Source organism: Saccostrea cucullata, unplaced genomic scaffold (genome assembly GCF_032062105.1).
Source record: "Saccostrea cucullata isolate Sc308-1 unplaced genomic scaffold, CSIRO_AGI_Scuc_v1 ctg3, whole genome shotgun sequence".
In the NCBI taxonomy this organism is placed as follows: Eukaryota; Metazoa; Mollusca; class Bivalvia; order Ostreida; family Ostreidae; genus Saccostrea; species Saccostrea cuccullata.
The window spans coordinates 521,492-541,393 of NW_026935858.1; the positions used below are offsets into that span (position 1 = coordinate 521,492).

General features: G+C 33.4%; 2 protein-coding genes across 4 annotated transcripts; one reads left to right on the forward strand and one right to left on the reverse strand.

The window, feature by feature from the left end:
* Positions 1-1,055: 1,055 nt before the first annotated feature.
* Positions 1,056-6,393, reverse strand: LOC134244002 (large ribosomal subunit protein eL13-like). Its single transcript, XM_062726247.1, has 4 exons — positions 6,336-6,393; positions 5,254-5,501; positions 1,770-1,943; positions 1,056-1,309 (listed from the first exon to the last, which is right to left on the reverse strand). Exons 2-4 carry the CDS (start codon positions 5,497-5,499, stop codon positions 1,091-1,093), a joined length of 639 nt encoding a protein of 212 aa, XP_062582231.1. The 5' UTR covers positions 5,500-5,501; positions 6,336-6,393; the 3' UTR covers positions 1,056-1,090.
* LOC134244001 (trifunctional nucleotide phosphoesterase protein YfkN-like) lies at positions 6,355-19,243 on the forward strand. 3 transcript variants are annotated; one of them, XR_009987153.1, is made up of 14 exons: positions 6,355-6,457; positions 8,893-9,072; positions 10,794-10,880; positions 11,021-11,160; positions 11,398-11,523; positions 11,909-12,031; positions 12,143-12,308; positions 12,494-12,589; positions 12,885-13,052; positions 13,548-13,720; positions 15,430-15,507; positions 15,623-15,747; positions 17,691-18,196; positions 19,083-19,191. XR_009987153.1 is itself a non-coding variant. In XM_062726246.1 (14 exons), the coding sequence occupies exons 2-14, from the start codon at positions 8,904-8,906 to the stop codon at positions 19,191-19,193; spliced, it is 1,755 nt and encodes a 584-aa protein (XP_062582230.1). In that variant the 5' UTR covers positions 6,355-6,457; positions 8,893-8,903; the 3' UTR covers positions 19,194-19,243. The 3 variants fall into 3 exon arrangements, 1 of the variants encoding a protein (XP_062582230.1); XR_009987154.1 differs by having other exon boundaries at positions 17,730-18,196; XM_062726246.1 differs by having other exon boundaries at positions 17,691-17,883; positions 19,083-19,243.
* The last annotated feature ends 659 nt before the right edge of the window (positions 19,244-19,902 follow it).

The following is a 19,902-nucleotide window of genomic DNA, read 5'->3' on the forward strand; positions in this document are numbered from 1 at the left end:
AATTTTCTGATCAATCACACAAAAGGTTTTTCAAGATATCCCCCAGAAAGAGACTCCTACACTCAGAATGTCTGACCTTGAACCTCAATCAATTGGGGTCTTCTTTACTGACTTAATGCCTCAGAATCAATTGGGGTCATCTACTTTACGCCACAGGAAATTGATATAAAATCGCAAAAGTTGATATTGCCCAGAAATGTACACACAGAAAGACCTTGACCTTTGGATCTAAAAATCATATGGCCATAGGGAGGTGTCAGCAAGATGAAATGGTATTCTTTTACTGCTTTAACCAAAAGTACTGACCATATTACATCAGTTTGTTTTCTTCACTTTTTCATTTAAAATGCTAGGCTCAACCCCCCCCCCCCCAACACACACATAAAACATCTTTCCTGCCATATTTCTCTTCACAAGCCATTACGTATAATCCCTATTAACTGCCCCAGGCGTTTAGAAAATTGCAAAAAGGAGGCGGTTATTTTGGTATTCTCTTTATGATATTAAATAACATATTTTAAGTTCAAAATATCTTTTGAAAAAAAAATAAATACAAGGAACCACTAAAATAATGTCTAATTTTACTGAAAGTGAAGATTATCTAACCAAATTATGCTAAATTTTTCATTTTCCACAGAGATATTAGTTAACAGACAAGTTTCATTTTTACTTTCTTCAATTTTTTGATACCATTCTTTTTGATATTAATCACTGCACAGGGGGCCCTTATTTCCTGACGATTGAAAAAGACCTAATGGGGCGCTTATAGGGGCAGGGGAGGTTAATAGGGATTATATGGTATTCTACAGTTGCTTGGTCACATATTCTTCACTTTCCTATTTTTTGCCTCTCAAATTATCTCAGAAAAAGCATTTCAGAATCCCTACCTACATCCAGATATCTCATATCAAAATTAGAACCAGAGAGAAAACAAATATCAAATTAAAAAAGAATGTTGAAAATATAACATTGTAGAATCTCAATGACAAAAAATTCTATTCTAATATTTATCGGTGCTCCTTATACAAAAGCCTTATTAAATGAACAAACTCAAATTCTTTGTACACATTTATTGTAAAGACTGTGAAGTTTATTTTTTGGGCTTATTAGCTTCTTCCTCAGCCTTTTCTTTAGCTTTCTTCTCGCGGTAGCCCTGCAGTCTCTTAGCAGTGCGGGCTTGACGAAGAGCAGTGAAAGCACTGAATTTCTTCTCTTCATCTGTAATTTTCCTGGCCTTTTCTGGTTTATAGGTCTTTCTGATTGGCATAACTGGGCCAGACAGTTGTGTAGCCATCTTGATCTCCTCTTCCTGAAGAACAAAATCATGGAAAACTTGGTAATAGGTGCAAGGTAAAGCAATCACTTGTGTTGTCATAAAGAAATAACAAAATATTTTGGAAATGTATCTGATATTTTAAACTAAAGAGTTTTTGTTTTGGTTTATCTCAAATCTCACATCTCACTTCTTTGATATAATTATAGATGCGTTCACCGTTCTTTGAAATATTCTGTATAGCTATCTTCTCAATACTTTTATGAATTAGCAGTTTAACATATACAGTGGCACATATATAGAAAGTTTAACATGATATTGCTTCTCTCAAACCTCAACAACTTTTCAGAGGAATCAAATGCAAACAAATCAGACAATCTACAATCTACATTATTACCTTAATCTTACATGACAACGTAGTGAGAATATACGCAAAATGACTTGAACATTCTGTACGAAGAAAATGAACTCTGTGAATTAAAGGAAATTTTCTTACTGTGGCATCTCCCTTCTTGGGGTTGCTCTGTTTCTTGGGGAAGAGGATCAGTTTAGACTTGTACTCCTTCAGTCTCTGTGCATTCTGTTGTAAGGACTCCAGGCTCTTGTTACGGCGTCTGTAATCCACAGCAATTCCAATGGTGAGAGCTACTTTTTTGTTGATTCCAGCAGCCTAGAGAGAGAACAGAATAACTCAATTTGTTATCAACAATTCACTTTATTCCAGTAACTATTCAACAGATGATACTACTTTTAGTTTATCACTGGTGTACATGTACACTGAATAGAATTAGTCCAGACAGAGACATAAATCATCTTATATGTCTCAGATGAAATACTTCTTTTTCCTTAGGAAATGAAAATAATGATGGAATATTGCTTGAAGGGCATTTTAGTTTCTTTTTTTTGTACAAAATCAAGGTACTTAATTCAAGAAAATGTTGTCCAGTCCAATAGAACCTTTCATTCTGTCAGAGAATATGTCTGACAGTGAAATTTCAAAAACTTTGATATACTGTACGTGTACATATGATAATTTGGCGTATTCAAAATTTTGCGTAATCACTGGGTATGGAGTTGTTGGCATAATCATAAATAAGCGCTACACATGTCCGTTCAGTGTATTGTACATAATTGTATATGTTAATGATTTCTTAGCGGTATTCATGAATAAGCACATTGTTGTCTGCGTCAAATAGGGGTGGGATGATACACCAATCTTGCGATACGATATGTATCTCGATACATTAGCATGATACGATATTTATCTCGATATTATGATAAATTGTAAAAAAAAAATTTTTTTAAGGCCACACCAATTTGTAACATAGTTCTTCGGATTTTCAAAAATAAAAAGAGAGGCGAGCGAGCGAAAATATTTTTTAAATATTAATTTTTTTATTTCAGTTTTCAAAATTATGAGGCGAGCGAATATAATTAATATTAGTGGCAAAAATTTCTAAGTTCTTCTATAGTACACAGGGGTGTGCAATTGAGGAAAAAATCAAGTACTTTCCTACAGGCTAGTTGCAGCTCTTAAGTTAATAGCCCCTAGTAAAAAGTTACTAACCCAAACGGGGGGGGGGGGGGGACAAAAATTAAAATAAATACAGTACTAATCTGGAGAAGAAATTAATTGCTGAAAAAGTCAGGGTACTGGGGTTATTCCTTTAAAATTAAAATTAAAAGTTCTCACTATCAATATGTATCATGCATAAATTATGAAAAAAAAAATTAAATTAATTTAAATGAATTATCTTCCCTTTTTCTTGATCATTGAACTAGCTCATTTAGAATAAAACCAAATTCATTTTGTTTTCATCTTAAATCATTAAATACACTTGAAATATATTTTATATGAGTCACAAAACACTTATCTTTCAGTTCATTGGATAATCGAAATAATTTAATGAGATATCTGCATGTATTTACCATAAATGGAGGAATAGAGGAAATTCGGATTAGGAAAAAACGATCGTTTTTGGAAGTAATCAAGTCAGACAGAAGTACAAGACAGATAATATTATGGAGATTCATTGACAATATGAGCATGTTGTCTGGAAAATTTTAACTGGTTGGGAATTTTATAACAAATACAAGTGAAAATACAGATTGTTCTTGTCACTGTTGCATTGCTTGTGTAGTTATGTTTTCAACTAGCCCGACGGGCTACCTCCTTGCAGAAAACAACTAGCCCGATCCCCCAAAATAGTAGCCCCGGTTGTTTGGATATGCTAATTGTTCACCCCTGGTACATACACACAATTACACGAGCATCTTGCAAAACTTTACAGACTGCTACAAAGTACAAACACACTAATTCCGCGCTTCTGTCATACATTTGTGTAAAAAGTCGAGAAAAAAATTGTATTCGGATATTTTTGGATGCGCGCGCGAAATATATTTTTTTAATATTATAATTTTGATTTGATAAAAATTGAAGCGGCGAATCCGACGAACTATATTAGAAATTGGTATGGCCTAAATAGTATTTTATTTCATTTTCTGTCTTGACATTAAATAAACGTGATAAGTTATAAAACTTATCAAAAAAATTAGTATTTTATTTAATTTTTTTGTTGTCTTGACATTAAATCAACAATTATTCTATATCAATCATGTGTGCTTTGAAATTAATACTTGAAGTTCATCAATATCATTGACTAAAACTTTACAAAAACACTAATTCATGTACATATTATTATTACCGAATTTCTATTAACAAGAACATTGACTAAAAATGCATTTAAAAAACATCACATTTACATTATTATTAATTGCTGAAAATCTGTACAAAGTTGAGATTACAAAAAAAAGTACGAGATGGAGTAACAATTAATAATATCAAATGTTCTGGAAACGATACTTTCTGTGTATAGCACGCTTTACATACTGAACTTTTCTCGTCCAATCTTCCGAGGTTGCTTAAAAGTGAAAACGTTTTACCCCTAATCAATGACTTATTAGTTCTACAGTGTGTTTTCAATATCAACATCATCTCTTCACTTTGTACAAGCCGCCATTTTCCAAGGACAGGTACTTTCATTTTCAATTTTTGGATATGTCGTTTGTGTATCGTTTCGTACCGTTATTCGAATGCTTGTATCATAAACCGTATCTTAGAGGAAAATATCAGTATGTATCAGTATATCGTCCCACCCCTAGCGTCAAAGCCACTAAAATATTAAGCCCACTTTTTAAGGTGCACATACAGTAACTTGTTTTGTGTGGACTAATGATGTTTCCTTACACCAGGAAAGAGAAACAGAGGGTGACTATAGGAGACATGGCGATGGTCAGTTGAAAAAGAAATTAAAGATCAGGGATGGACTTGGGGCATTCAGTGTCAGCAGACAGACAGAGATGGAGGTCGCCGGTGAAGGCCTTACGTGCTCAAAGCACAAAGAGGACTAAGTAAGTAAGTAATGATGTTTTATGCAGACATACATATATGTCAGAATGTAAAATACCAACAAAAAAATTAATGTCTAAAATCCTGTCACTATTAGGCTATCCTTAAAAAATCATTTGTTTGGATTACCGCCTGAAGGGTTTCAGATGCAGGAGGGAGGGAGGGAAATTATTTTTTTTTTAAATTGAAGATGAATTAAAAATTTTTGATAAAAAATCTGAGTAAACAGTAAATACATTTTCTGACTTTTAAAAAAAGTATCTACCATCAACAAAAAATCCTAATTTTACATAGATCTGACACTAGATTTCGGTGTTTTGTATGGTGCATGTGATACATGAATAAAGGGCAAAAAATTGATTAAATAAAAAAAAAATCTTCCTACTTTTGGTCAATAAAATTTTTTCAGGAGAGGGCATTTCAGTGAGGTGGGAGGCAATTCCAAACAAACTATAATTTTATTTTGGCCTTATATCATAAATGTATCAAATTACTCTAGCACATCATAACAACAAAGTCGTTCAAAATATTCTAATTTTTTTTTCTCTCCCAATTTATTTTGTTGGTTTACCTTCAACTCATCCAGTGTGAATCCCTTGCCTGCCCTAATCTTAGTGTTGTATTTAAAAGTTGGGCATTTAACGATTGGTCTAAGAGAACCAGCGACTGGTCGGGGAGCGATGCGGCGTGCCTTTTTTAATCTGTTATCATGCCTCCTCTTCTTCCTGGCAGGTTGGTTGAACCAATTCCTCACATAGCGTTGCCAGTCTTTATGAAAATGCCCATTCGGGATAACGTTGTTCCTCTTAGGGGCCATGCCTGTGTAAAATGCATCCACAATTATACTCGAGTTTCAGCATTTTGGGGTGTAAAATTCTACAGTTGACAAATGATAATTTTTAAAAGATCGATCAAATGTACAGTCAAACCTTGTTATTTGAAACTCAAAGGGACCACAAAAAACTTTGACATAATTCAAGGATTCAGGATGCATGTAAGGGTAAACTAATTTTTTAATAATTTGTTGAAATTTTCAAATCCCTTGAGATATCCATGATATAACAAAGATCAGCTTTACTCAAGTAATTGACATTTTCCATGATATGGCATTAATATGCAAAGAAAGTAAATATCCTACTCCTACACTCCCTTCTTTGAGCAAATGCCCTGCAAAATTGTGCAAGTTGACCAAAGTAACTCTTTAATATTTCAAAAATATCTTAAAACTTTCATTAACTTGAATTAAAAACAAAGTTTTTCAAGATTAAAAATGCAATGAAATAGCACTAAAAGTTCGCACAATAGTTGCTAGATTCAAGGCAACATAAAAAGCCATTGACTTTAACGATGATACCCTGGCATCCACATTTGAGTGATAATCTCTACATTTGAAATTCCTGACTGTCCTATTAACTGACACAGACTATATATAATTTTACAGAACCAAATCTCAATTAGATTGATCTCTCTCTGTGTGTAAACAGTCGAAAATTTTAGTCATTTATTCCGTTCCACTGCTTCATTTCAAGGAAAATCTCTGCTGTTTACTTTTGAAACAATCTCTTTTATGGAAGTCTTGTTTTATTTATCTGATATAACATATGATGTTTGGGATATTGTTAGATATATCAGAGATACAACAGTCTGTCATACCTCTAACTGATGGCCGACGTGAAAAGGAAGTACAAAAGAGTTCCACTCCGGAAGCAACAAAATTCGAAGCAGATGAAAAATATCCACTTTTGATTGCTCACTTTTTTTCGACACATACTTTTGTAAGTATTTTGATTGATAATGAATTAAATGGAGAAAACACTTTAACAACTTTTAAAAGCTAATTCTTTAATTGCCATGACTTTGTAAAGAGATAATTTGCAAATTCATTGACTGAAAATTTGAGGGGGGGGGGGGGGTGTTAAGTAGTACTGTACTGTGTGTGTGGCAACAGTGTTTAATTTTTTAGAGATGTACATGAATGTCTTTTTATAAGAATCTAATTAACTGATTTGGAGGCTCAACCAAATTTTTGCATAAATACAATGCAGCCCTGTATCACTTATGTCAAATTGACAAATTATTTGAAAAATAGTCCGGTTAGGTGCTCTACCAAAGCTTGGCCAAGTTGTGCAATTTATGTTGTTATATTGGCAGGTCTTTCACCTGTCAATTCCAGGGATATACAAATGTATAAAAATTGGCAACTTTGCAGTAAAATAGGTGCTCTACCAACTGACTATACACAACCACCGCCACACAGCCGTGTATCACTTATGTCAAATTGACAAATTATTTGGAAAATAGTTAGGGTAAAGCTAAAACTATGCAATTTATGTTGTTATATTTTGTCAGACTTAGATAGTAAACTACATGTATTGACTTATTGATCAAAAGTTTCAAAACCAAATCATTTTTTGCAAATGGTACATTTTGTCAGCAGTCTGTTTTTCCCCTAGAGTGTGGTTAATCAAGCCTTTCTAAGATATTTTAAAATACTTTATTGACATGGCAACAAGCTAGAATTTTTTTTTTTACAAGTTTCATTTTATCATTTTGTTGCATTGATAAAACTCTAATATACACGAATCCATTGTTCTGTGCAACTGTGAAATATACTGCAGCCACTTAACAGGAAAATCACATAAAAATAACATTAAACACTTAAATTCATGATTTTGAAGTATGATTTAGACATGATCCATTAAATAAAACTCATAGATATGGCAACTAAAGAAGTGTGATAAAATGCATGGTTTTTTTTAATTAACTATTTGAATAAACTATTATATAGGGTTTTTTATTTACCGTTTTAAAAATAAAATTAATACATTTTTTTTTTTACATCATATTGGCAGTATGCTCAAGTAAATTGAAAAGACAAAGAATTCTGAAAAGAATCCAATGTTTGATTTTTTGAAAGTGTTTAAAATTGGACATCAATTGGTAACAGCTTGACTAAATTAATTGAAAATGCATTTAAAGTGAAGACAACTTGAACTAAAATTGTCAGATGTAACAATTTTTTAAAGCAAAGTCTAAATTCTTGTGTTGAAGTTAAATTAAATGTAATTTGAAACATTTTATTTATCTAAATTGGTATATTTGAATGATTGGTCTTTAAAAAAGCTACAAAAAGTACAAGAAATGCTGGAAAATGCACCATTTTATGTATTAAAACAATTGGCTTATTTTTTTACAAGGTAAGTCTTCAAAAGTTAAATCAAAAAACAAATCATTAAATTGTGGAAAGGTCTTTGTAAATTGTACAAAAGTGTGTTTTTCCTCTCTTTTAAAAAACAAGCCTTTCTAAGATATTTTGAAATATTTTCTCAAGACATCGAATAAACAAAACTGAATATTGATTTTAAATAACCTTTAAACTGTGAAATAGTATTCTATGTTAGGAATTGCATTCATATTGCTTGATCACAAACTTTAAGATCCAATACTTCAAAAATTATCTAATAGTCAGCTATGACATATGATAATAGTTAATTGATATGTGCAGGGATGCATGTATTAATTCTGTATTTGTAAAAAATATTTTTTTAATCAGGCTTTTTGGTGTGAATTTTACTTGTGTTACAGTACCTGCAGTAATACTCAAGTTTAACCCTGAATTGACTGTGAAGTTGGTTTGTTTGCATTTTTGTCAAACCATATATATGTTTATGTTCTGGTGGGCCAGTAATTCTTATCTGTCTAATTTAACCTTTGAGTACATGTAATAAAACAAGCATCTTTTAAGACGCATGCCTGTATACTTTGTGTAAACAAGTTTTTATTGTTGTTTTCTTGTTTGCCCTTGTCTGCCACTGCATTTGGTAACTTGATAAGGTTTTCATATGTACACATGTATGAATGTTTGTAAAAATTGTCAATTAACAAAAAAAACCTAACAGGAAACCCAGGAAATGTAGCTGTAAAAATATGTTCTAAAGAAAAAATTAATTGCCTTTGCCTATTCTGCCACTGCATAATCCCAATTGAACTTTTTTTTACATTTACACATGTAAGAAATTGTAAAAATTGTCAATTAACAAAAAAAACCTAACAGGAAACCCAGGAAATGTAGCTGTAAAAATATTTTCTAAAGAAAAAAATAATTGCCTTTGCCTATTATACCTAGTATAATCCCAATTACTCTTTTTTACATTTAGGCTGAAAGAAATTTAGATTCAAGATTGCTTAATTATTTTATGTTAACTTACAGGTGACATAAGGATGCCACAAAATGATCTAGTCATCCTTCACTTCAATGATGTATATAACCTTGAACCCCAGAAAGAGGAGCCTGTGGGAGGGGCGGCCAGGTTTGTGGGGTGTGTCAAGTCCTACCAGTCATTGAACCCCCTGGTACTGTTTAGTGGGGATGTACTGAACCCTTCATTATGTAAGCCAGTTTTCATTTATAATTATATACATATGTCATTTTATCTCATACGTGTGGATGATATAAGCCGTTGGATAAACCTATGCTATATCAACGGGCAGATGCTTTATCATTAGCACTTCCGGTTTTGACATGATCCCTCGCTTCAAGATTTTATATCATTGAAACTTTTATTTGTAAAAATAAAATGAATGATAAAGACCAATAATGTTATATATGCCAAAGAAGTTTCTTATTTTATCAATGTAGCTGTATTGATTACTTGAAGACAGATGTTACCCCCCCCCCTTTTTTAAATCGTTTTTGGAGAAAGTAAAGCCTGGCAGTTTAGTTGTTGTTATTAAGATTTCTTTAACATCTTCAATAATACTTTCTTATATTTTACTACTTATGCCTACCTAGTAATGTACATGTAGGTGTAACTTACCATGGATCAACTATGAATCTAACGTTAGGCCTACAAGTTGCCTAGACCTACGTCATCAAGTTATACGTCATCAATATGAATTAGCAATCATTCATGTAGTTTCACAGGGGAAGTCTCAAAATTTTGTTAAAATGAAAGTCGTATGAGATAAATAGAACATCTATAATTGTGTGATTTGATATTGGCTTTATCCAACTCGTTGAAATGGTGTATATTCGCTTGGCAAGCCTCGCGAATATATACACCATTTCAACTCGTTGGATAAAGCCAATATCAAATCACACAATATAGATATCCTCTATATCTTGTTGATTGTTCTGAAATTCAAGTAGCATTTGCAGGGTTGATCCTGTAGTAGGACAGGAGAAATGCATGAAGAAAACATATTGCTGGCGTGGAAATCGAACCAGGGACCCCTGTATTACTAGTCAGGTGCTCTAACCACTGAGCTATCCAGGCCAATATTCATGGTCTGTAAAGCCCCAACTTCTACATTCTTAAGAATTAAAATACTGTGGAATCATTAGATTTGGCATAGTCGCAAACCACGACCAAAATGTACGATCCTTTCCCATTCTAGCCATGGTTGCATGAGAAGAGAATATTTTGAAGCTTATTGAAATATTGACCAATGCGAGTAAAGCATAGTCGGAAAATGAACTTTGATTCGACCTTTCAATGCCTAACCACAGTGTACAAAATAATGCTGATGTAAATTGTCGATTTCAATTGCGATGGGAAGAAAACTTGTCATTGACTAAATATGATGTCACAAAAGAGAGGCGTAAATATTCAAGATTACGACACTTGTGATTAGGCAGCCATGGGTAGGATCTGAGAGTTATATCACGGGCTGCGGACCATGGCTCGAGACAATGTAGATTTGGACAGGTGGTGGTTCAGTTTTTGTGGAATTAGTGGGTACATTGTGTATCTCTAACCCACAAATTAACATCCTCCACAAATATATAAATCAGGTTTGCAAGTCATATTTCCTTTAGTAGGTGTAAGAGAAAACATAGATTTACATCCCAACAAATCTCTTAAATTATATCAATACATGAAAATTGAATCCCATGAATTTAAATGATTTCACAGTAGCAGGGGACATTCAAAAAGTAAAACTGTGTTTGGGGTTCATTCTTGGACAGGGGGCTGAGATGGAATCCCAGAATAGCTAAGAGGTCATTTATATAGGAATAGAATTTTTTCAGCTCAAATGTCTTAGGGATTGTATATACACTTTGCAAAACTGAAATCTATATATGTTTTAAAGCTTAACTCTATTTTTTAGTGAGCATATTCTTGAAGGGTGAACAGATGATACCAATCCTGAATGCAGTAGGCACACATGCTGCAGTGTTTGGAAATCATGACTTTGGTGAATGTTTTTCTCAGATGTTAGAATATAAATTTTTTGTTCATATTAAATGTAAAGTTTAGCAAATTAAGAAAAACTATTGTCTGATATTTACTTTTTTAGAGAATAAAACATTGTATACCTGTAATTTTAACTGCTAGATTTTGGAGTTGATCATTTGTGTGAGATGACAGAGAGGACAAAGTTTCCATGGTTACTCAGTAATGTTATAGACAACTTGACCAAAAAGACATTGGCAGATGGACAGGAGTCTTGTGTTATTGAATGGAATGGGTATAAGGTAAGTATGTTAACCATTATGGGATATTTGTAAGGAAGAATATACTGTGGCATCTTTGCTAGCCAATTTTTCTGATCCAATGCACTCCATACAGACCCTTGGGTTTGTGAGGAGTGTAGCAGGTCAGAAAACCTCAATAAGCAAAGATGATACCAAAACACACAAAAAAAAGTTAATTAACGTTGAAATTACAATTTCTGTTAAAGATGTTTGTTTCTTTTTTTTATTTTTTATCAGGTTGGAGTGGTTGGCCTAGTAGAGGAGGAATGGATTGACACTCTGGCAACACTGGACCCAGAAGATGTTACTTATATAGATTTTGTTTCTAAAGGGAAAGAACTCTGCAAGGATTTAAAGGAACAGGTAGCTTTCTGAGCATTTTCTCAGATTAAGTAAAACAAACAAACATTAAAAAATTTAAAAACGCCCTCTGTTCAATCTGTAAAGCTTAAAATTCTAATAGAAACACTGTGAATGAAAAGTAGTGTTTCCAAATATGTTTCAAGAATTAAAGTTAAAATACATGAAGCTTCTATATTTTTACATCCAGTAGACTTAATAGAATGTGATATATGTCAAAAATATTTGGAGAAAAGGAATTGTTTAAATTTCAATTGTACATACATTTATATTAACCTAATTAAGATTCATATACCCTGTTAGTAAAGGTGACAATCTACTCACCATTCACAGATTCTGGTTCTGGTTAACAAACACATTATTAATAATTGTGTATAACTTGTTTCAGGGAGTTGATTTAATTGTGGCATTGACTCACATGCGATGGCCAAATGACCGACACCTCGCAGAACAAGTACCAGATATTGACATCATACTGGCAGGTCATGATCACGACTATGGTGTAGAAGTAGTAAGTGTCATCATACACTGGATTTTCATGAATCATTTAGATTTGATCTATTAGATTTATTTGAAATACTATGCATGTAATATTTTTTCCTTTTGTAACTTCATCTTGTAGGTTAATGACACCAACATTGTGAAAAGTGGGACTGATTTCCGTAACTTAAGTAAAATCACCATTAAGAGAAATGGACTTCGCCTTCATGTGGACATTGAGAAGGTGGATGTTACTTCTGATATCACAGAGGACCCAGAAACATTGGAGATTGTCAAACATATGCAAGGTATGGGTAGCTTTGTTTTGATTGAGAGTAAGAAATTGATTTCTTGACTTAACAATACGAAAATCTGTGATTTCAAGAAATATTTTTCATTTAAAAAAAAAATATTATTTAGAAATTAATATTATCAAGCTTTTCATTTCAGAGTATTTTTGTATGCATAATATATTGATTTTACATATATGTAGGTGATATTAACAGTAAAATGGATGAAGTATTGGGATATATGAATGTGGAACTTGATGGTAGATTCTCTGCTATAAGATCAAGGGAAACAAATCTAGGTATCTGTTTATCAGAAATTTCAGGTAGTCATTCTTGCTTTAAATTATTTAAACTGTCTTTTAACAAAATTGTTATAATTTAGCAATACTTTGGTGGCACTGATTATGTTAAAATGCGATGCACACTACTCATATTTGTAATTTTCTTCCCATATCTGTCATCATTTTGATTAGAGTCTTTTGTATGTTTGAGCAAATCAGGTGCACTGTTGTACTATAGTATATACCAGTACACAGGTTTGTATCTAGGTAATATTTTCTTTTCTAAAGACTTGGCTTTTGATATTCTTTGTAGGAAACTTTGTAACGGACATCATGTTGGAGATTTCTCAGGCTGACTGTGCTCTCCTGAATTCTGGGACATTCCGATCAGACAGAATCCACCCCAAAGGTTGCTTCAAACTCCGCGATTTATTGACCATACTCCCCCTGGTGGACGAACTTGTAGTCATCCAAGTCACTGGTATGAAGATAATATTATGAAGCAAGTTCGGTGTAGAATCAGTAATTGCGAGACATGAATATCATCGTTATTACTTTATGCCAAGTAGCATTTCATTTACCTGGAATTATATATATGTGGCGGTCAGCTGGTTTCGATCGCCGGTGGCCAGATATATATATAGGGGGCCCGGGTTGAATCCCGGTCTGGTCCGCTGCATTTTCTCCTCTCCCGTTACATATATATACTGGGTTGTATACAAAGTGAATCTTTTGGCATTTGCCATTTGTATGGCTAGAACATATAAAACTGTTAAGATTTTGTAATTTTTTCTATTTCAATTTACAAAATGCTGTTCTAATGAGCTCTCATTAATTTAAATTTCAAATGTGATAAAGAATTGGTAATGCACATGAATGTTCATTGCACATATTTTCTAGTATAATTCTGAGTTCCTATAAAGATATTAAAATATTATATTTTCACTTAAATCAACATGCATTTGCATTGAAATAGGAAAACAGTTGATAGAAGCATTAGAAAATGGTGTGTCAGCCTACCCCAAATTGGAAGGTCGGTTCCCTCAAGTGTCGGGCATAACCTTTGCGTTTAATCCCAGCAAGCCTAAGGGACAGAGAGTAGATCCAGAGCTGGTCAAAGTTCAGGGGCAATACATCAATCTTAAAAACGTAAGAATATTCATACTGCGCAGACTTGCAGGGGAAGCTACATGTATTCTCAACTCAAGGCCAAAACAAGTTTTCTCTACATTTAGCATCTGCAGCCAGATTGGTTTTGAGGTTGTGAAATTAAAAACAAACAAATTAAATTTGACAAATACATACTGTATCTTTGAAATGCAGTTTACTCTTTTGGGATTAGCACCTCTCTGTTTTTTAAGCTGTGTATAAAAATTTTGGTTTTATTTAATAAACTAATAGTTTTACTTAGTTACCATATGCTATACCCAAGGACAAGGAGAATTCTCAAATGGCGATCGATAAACAAATTCTGGAATTGTGCTTAGAATGTTGTTTTTCTTTTTGATATTTGTGTTTTTAGGGATAGAAAGATTGGTTTTCAAATTTAGGGTGGACACTAAACAAAGAAAAAACTTATAATGGCCCAAGCTGAACAGTAATTTTTAACAACCGCAAGGCTAATTCAACAGTTATATATGCAGATATTCATAACTCATTTTACTTCCTACTAGGGATAGGATGAATACTATAAGCATTGTCATTCAATATGGCTCAATAGCATATTATTTTGATAATTTAATATAGTTCTATGGGTGTCTTCCATCATTAATGGTAAGAGTTTTAGGAGACTACTTTATTTATAACTACACGATTTACATATATACAGTAAAACTCGTTTAGTACGAACACGGATATAGCGAATTCACTGATATAGCGAAGTTTTTCTGGGTCCCCGGCAAAATTCTTAACAAATCTTTTTAAAATTTTAAGGTTATAACGAACTCTGATATAACGAATTTACGGATATAGCGAACTGATTTTGAGTCCTGTTGAGGTTGAATATAATGAAATTTACATCTTTTATAACAAACTTTCAAAGATTATAAAAAAAATGATAAATTGAACTTACTTTATTTCCTTTTAACATTTGTATATAAAATTCAATTCATAAGAAAACCTTAGTTATCGAAGATATGTTTTGTAATATTTGCTTCACTAACATAGTTGGTAGTAATTCTTGAAGGAAAACATGCACAGTGCGAATTCACTATAATGGTTATACGAATTCGTTATACGGATATAACGAATTACGGATTTAGCGAATTAAATTCACAGGTTCCAAGGACTTTAGTTTAAACTGAGTTTTACTTTAATCTTACAGAACACATGTACATTCAATTTTACACAAAGTAGAAATCAATTACATTTTTTTAATACATGTATCGCACTTTGAGTGCATGTACTCTGAGGTTAAAGAAATTTCTCTTTTTGAAATGGTGACACCCTTTTCATTCATATAAAATCGTGAGTAAGCTGTTGGTTGATGTGACAGGTTTAAAATGCTTTTTAAAAGTGTGAATTTAGACATTATATGATATAGCATTGGAATGTTAGACAGATTAAGCATTTAGGTAAAATACTAGGTTTTAATTCACAAAGATAATACCTGTATATATACTACCAAAAGCTTCTGTTTTAGGTTATTTAATTAGCATTATGGCAAATAGGAAACTTTACAAACACTACTATGTACTTGTACATGCACAGTGGTTGTAGAAAGTTTGTTTTTATCTCTGAAAATATAATGTTATATAAGAATAACTAGTGTTTTGTCATAAAATATCCTGCATATGAGGCATACTTTCTGCCCCAAAAAAGGAAATCTTTTGCATTAAAATTTTGAATTTTTCAAACAGAAATACAGTTTGTGTACCAAGGAATACATTTCAGAAGGCAAAGATGGATATGATGTCTTCAAGAATTGCCCAGTGGTGGTAAGGAAAACATTTTACTAAACTTTCTTTGAAATTTAAATACATGTATTTACATGTATGGTAGGTGAAAAATTTCCTTGTATACAGTTTATTGTTCACTGTTTTCTTACTCTAGGTAACCTCGGAGCAGTGTTGTTCACTTAGTACAGGAGTAAGGAATCATTTTGAATCCATTCAGATCATGAAAGGTGTCAAAGAATGCAAGTCTGGTCACAGACAAAGTCTAGTTGGGCTAGTCAGGTTGGTGTATACTCAGTATTAAATACATATATTCAATAAATGGGTGATGGAGATAAAATTGTTTGTATTCAATGAATTCTTTCATAGTACTAGTTGTTTAATTTGAGGATGAAATATATTTTTTTGTTGAATTTATTCTAAGGAATTTTTTCATGTTAAGTAAAGTAAAATATAAACGTAGTTTTGTAGGTTTTCATAGAAAACAGATGCCAACTATTCAGCTTAATTGAAAGCAATATGCCCCGATGAAACTTTTCAGTAAAAAATATATATTTTTAGCTCACCTCGATGAAGTCGAGATGAGCTTATGCTATACCCTCGGCGTGGACTTCCTGGTTAAAGTTTTAGGAGCAGGTCCATTCCAAAGTAACTATAAGCCCTATCTGGACCAAACTTGCATGGATGATGCATCTAGGGATGGACACTACCAGACTTGCTTCGGATGTTGGATCTGACCTACATTTTCCAGATGAGTGACCAGGTTCAAGTTTTGGAGTAGGTCTATTCCCAAGTAACTATAAGCCCTACCCAGACCAAACTTGCATGGATGATGTATCTAGGAATGGACACTAACAGACTTGCTTCGGATGCTGGATCTGACCTACATTTTCCAGATGAGTGACCAGGTTAAAGTTTTTGGAGCAAGTCCATTCCCAAGTAACTACATGTATAAGCCCTACCCAGACCAAACTTGCATGGATGATGCATCTAGGGATGGACACTAACAGACTTGCTTTGGATGCTGGATCTCACCTACATTTTCCAGATGAGTGACCTGGTTAAAGTTGTTAGAGCAGGTCTATTCCAAAGTAACTATAAGCCCTACCCAGACCAAACTGGCATGGATGATGCATCTAGGGATGGACACTACCAGACTTGCTTCGGATGCTGGATCTCACCTACATTTTCCAGATGAGTGACCAGGTTAAAGTTTTTGGAGCAGGTCCATTCCCAAGTAACTACATGTATAAGCCCTACCCGGACCAAACTTGCATGGATGATGCATCTAGGAATGGACACTACCAGACTTGCTTTGGATGCTGGATTTGACCTACATTTTCCAGATGAGTGACCAGGTTAAAGTTTTTGGAGCAGGTCCATTCCCATGTAACTATAAGCCATCCCCAGACCAAACTTGCATGGATGGTGCATCTAGGGATGGACACTACCAGACTTGCTTTGGATGCTCGATCTGACCTACATTTTCCAAACGAGTTACCAGATTAAAGTTTTTGGAACAGATTAATCCCCCAGTTAACTTTAACCTATTTAAACTGAACTTCTTTGAATATTGTTTTCAGGATAAATACTAACTGTTAAGAAAATATGATGTGAGATTTGCATTACTTAAACTGATAGCTTTCGTCGAGGTGAGCTTCGTAATCTTTGATTACCTATGTTTTTATGATGAGGAGGAGTAATTGTCAAACCAGCTTGTAGATGTACAGTACATGTACAGCAAAACTGGCTGATAGCAAACACAAAATCAATTGACATGTTTTGCAAAGTGATGTTCATATAATAACTAAAAAATTATAACCAAGCAAAATCATCCATAACATGCACATTTGATAACTAGTATTTAAAAGAAATACAAATAATTGAAAGAAACGTGGTATTAAAACTTTATAGAAATAACCATCCTTGCAGTTTCAAAGCACTATGCATGTATATACTGGTATTAACATTGATTGAGAAAAAGTTTAGTGCATTTGTATATGCATGAAAAATGTTCAAATTTGTTCAAGAGGATTTTTAAAAGAAATTCAAGGTTTTTTTAATGTTATTGTTACCCTAAATTGACTTTAGTGGTCCCTTTGTGTTGTTTTGCATGAATTTTTTTAATGTTTGAAACTTGTGTTTTGTAAAACCTGTTTAAATTTTCTGCATTTATTCCTGTGTTTTTTGCATGCGTTTTGTTTGGACTACTAACTGGACCTCAGGAAGAGAAGTCTGGTGCAGAAGTTTATTTCTAACCTCAGAAAACGGAGCATGGCCCGCAAACTGGACCAAGCGGCCAGCATGTCCAAACTGGAGCGCCGCCTGAGTCGTCAACAGAGCGTCTATAATGAGGAGGAGGAACAGTGTCACCTGTCCCCCGCGGTGGAGGGGCGAATAATCATACTGGACGATCAGGTGAAGGCCAATAGTGAGGGTGATGAAAAGATAATTGATGAAAAGATGAATGATGAAAATACAGAGGGGGTAATCTCCAGATTGTGGAAAAATAAGGGGTTGTTATCTGGATTGTCCCTAATGTCACTGGGGCTAATATGGTTTTTAAAGAAGAAAATAAACAGATAAAAATAAATGTTGCTTTGAAGACTTTTGACATACCGGTACATTTGCTTGGTTGTAACAAATTATACATAGTATACCAATTGTTTATGGATATTTTTGCTTTCTGAGTGTATATGTTGCAGGTCAACTATATTATTTAAAATGTTAGGTGAGTTATATTTATGCACTGATTCTATGTGGTGATTGGTGAAGCACAGCTTTTATGTACTAATAAATGACTGTCCTTCTTATATGTTTATGTAGTATTTAGTAGCAAAGCACCTGTAGCTGATGATATATTCTAATTTGTACAATAGAACTGCATTTGTAGACATAAAGACAAATGTGATGATAACTAATGATTACTAACATCTGTGTGGCAGATTCTTGAATTGAAAGAAATTATTATACATGTACCGCTAGTGTAATGTTATTAATATCAGTAAAACATGCTTATATTGAAAATGCTTATATTGAAATGACACTAATAGCGTAATAATTTTCATTCCCCAATTGTTTCATATATATGGTGAGGCTAACAGATATAATGAATTATGTTTAAAAGAAGCAAAATCACCCATCTCTGGCTGATTGTTGTAAGCTTGTTTTACTGAATTCTACATTTTAATGACTGTCAGGAATAGTCTACTCCTTCAAAGCAATTTCTAGAGAAAAGGTATCCATAATGCAGCAATACATCAGTTAAATTGTAACCATGTACATGTAATACCTTCCCTGCATACTCCATGCATGTTCTGTTTGTACTGAGCAGGAAAACATTTATATGAAAGGGATATTTTTGAAATGCACCTGATTGCATGCAGTTTGATACTGAGCAAGAATAATAAAAATTATTCTGATCTTTGAAACAATTTTAAAATAACCATTACCTTTTAAAGTTTTTCCCAATGAATTTGGAATTGAATGAAACAAGTAATATTTCACACTGAGAAAAAAGTACTTATATACATATATCACACCCTCATCTAGTTGTGATTGCTTTGTTATGTTAAGTGATACATATATATTATCTACATTTTTATTGTTCATTTCAGATACAAACAGAAATGTTGGAACAAAAGATGCGAGATTTGACACTTTGTAAGGAATTGGATTTTGAGGAGGAGAATGATGATATTGTAGCTAACCACTCTTTATTGATGTAGTTGAAAATACATGCAAGAATTGTTATATTAGTGACCAATAGATTTAATAGAAAATGTGTATCTCTTATTTAATGATTTTTTAGCTCACCTGAGCCGAAGGCTCAAGTGAGCTTTTCTGATCACATTTTGTCCGTCGTCCATCCGTCTGTCTGTCCGTCTGTAAACTTTTCACATTTTTGACTTCTTCTCAAGAACCACTGGGCCAATTTTGACCAAACTTGGTACAAAGCATCCTTGGTTGAAGGGGAATTTAAATTGTTAAATAAAAGGGCCAAGTCCCCTCACAAGGGGAGATAATCAAGAAAAGACAAAAATAGGGTGGGGTCATTAAAAAATCTTCTTCTAAAGAACCACTGGGCCAGAAAAGCTGAAACTTAGGTGGAAGCATCCTGGGGTAGTGTAGATTCTAAATTGTTCAAATCATGACCCCCGGGGAAAGGGCGGGGCCACAATTGAGAATCAAAGTTTTACATAGAAATATATAGGAAAAATCTTTGAAAATCTTCTCAAGAACCACTGGGCCAGAAAAGCTGAAACTTATGTGGAAGCATCCTTGGGTAGTGTAGATTCTAAATTGTTCAAATCATGACCCCCGGAGAAAGGGCGGGGCCACAATGGGGAATCAAAGTTTTACATAGAAATATATAGGAAAAATCTTTGAAAATCTTCTTCTCAAGAACCACTGGGCCAGAAAAGCTGAAACTTAGGT

Excerpts from the sequence above, each read along its gene's own strand:
- LOC134244002 (XM_062726247.1), bottom strand. The coding sequence starts at position 5,499 with ATGGCCCCTAAGAGGAACAACGTTATCCCGAATGGGCATTTTCATAAA. Across the intron at positions 1,944-5,253 it reads TCACACTGGATGAGTTGAAG|GCTGCTGGAATCAACAAAAA; the intron begins GTAAACCAACAA and ends TTCTCTCTCTAG. Across the intron at positions 1,310-1,769 it reads CCAAGAAGGGAGATGCCACA|GAAGAGGAGATCAAGATGGC; the intron begins GTAAGAAAATTT and ends TTTGTTCTTCAG.
- LOC134244001 (XM_062726246.1), top strand. The coding sequence starts at position 8,904 with ATGCCACAAAATGATCTAGTCATCCTTCACTTCAATGATGTATATAAC. Across the intron at positions 12,590-12,884 it reads ATCAAGGGAAACAAATCTAG|GAAACTTTGTAACGGACATC; the intron begins GTATCTGTTTAT and ends TATTCTTTGTAG. Across the intron at positions 17,884-19,082 it reads TAATCATACTGGACGATCAG|ATACAAACAGAAATGTTGGA; the intron begins GTGAAGGCCAAT and ends TGTTCATTTCAG.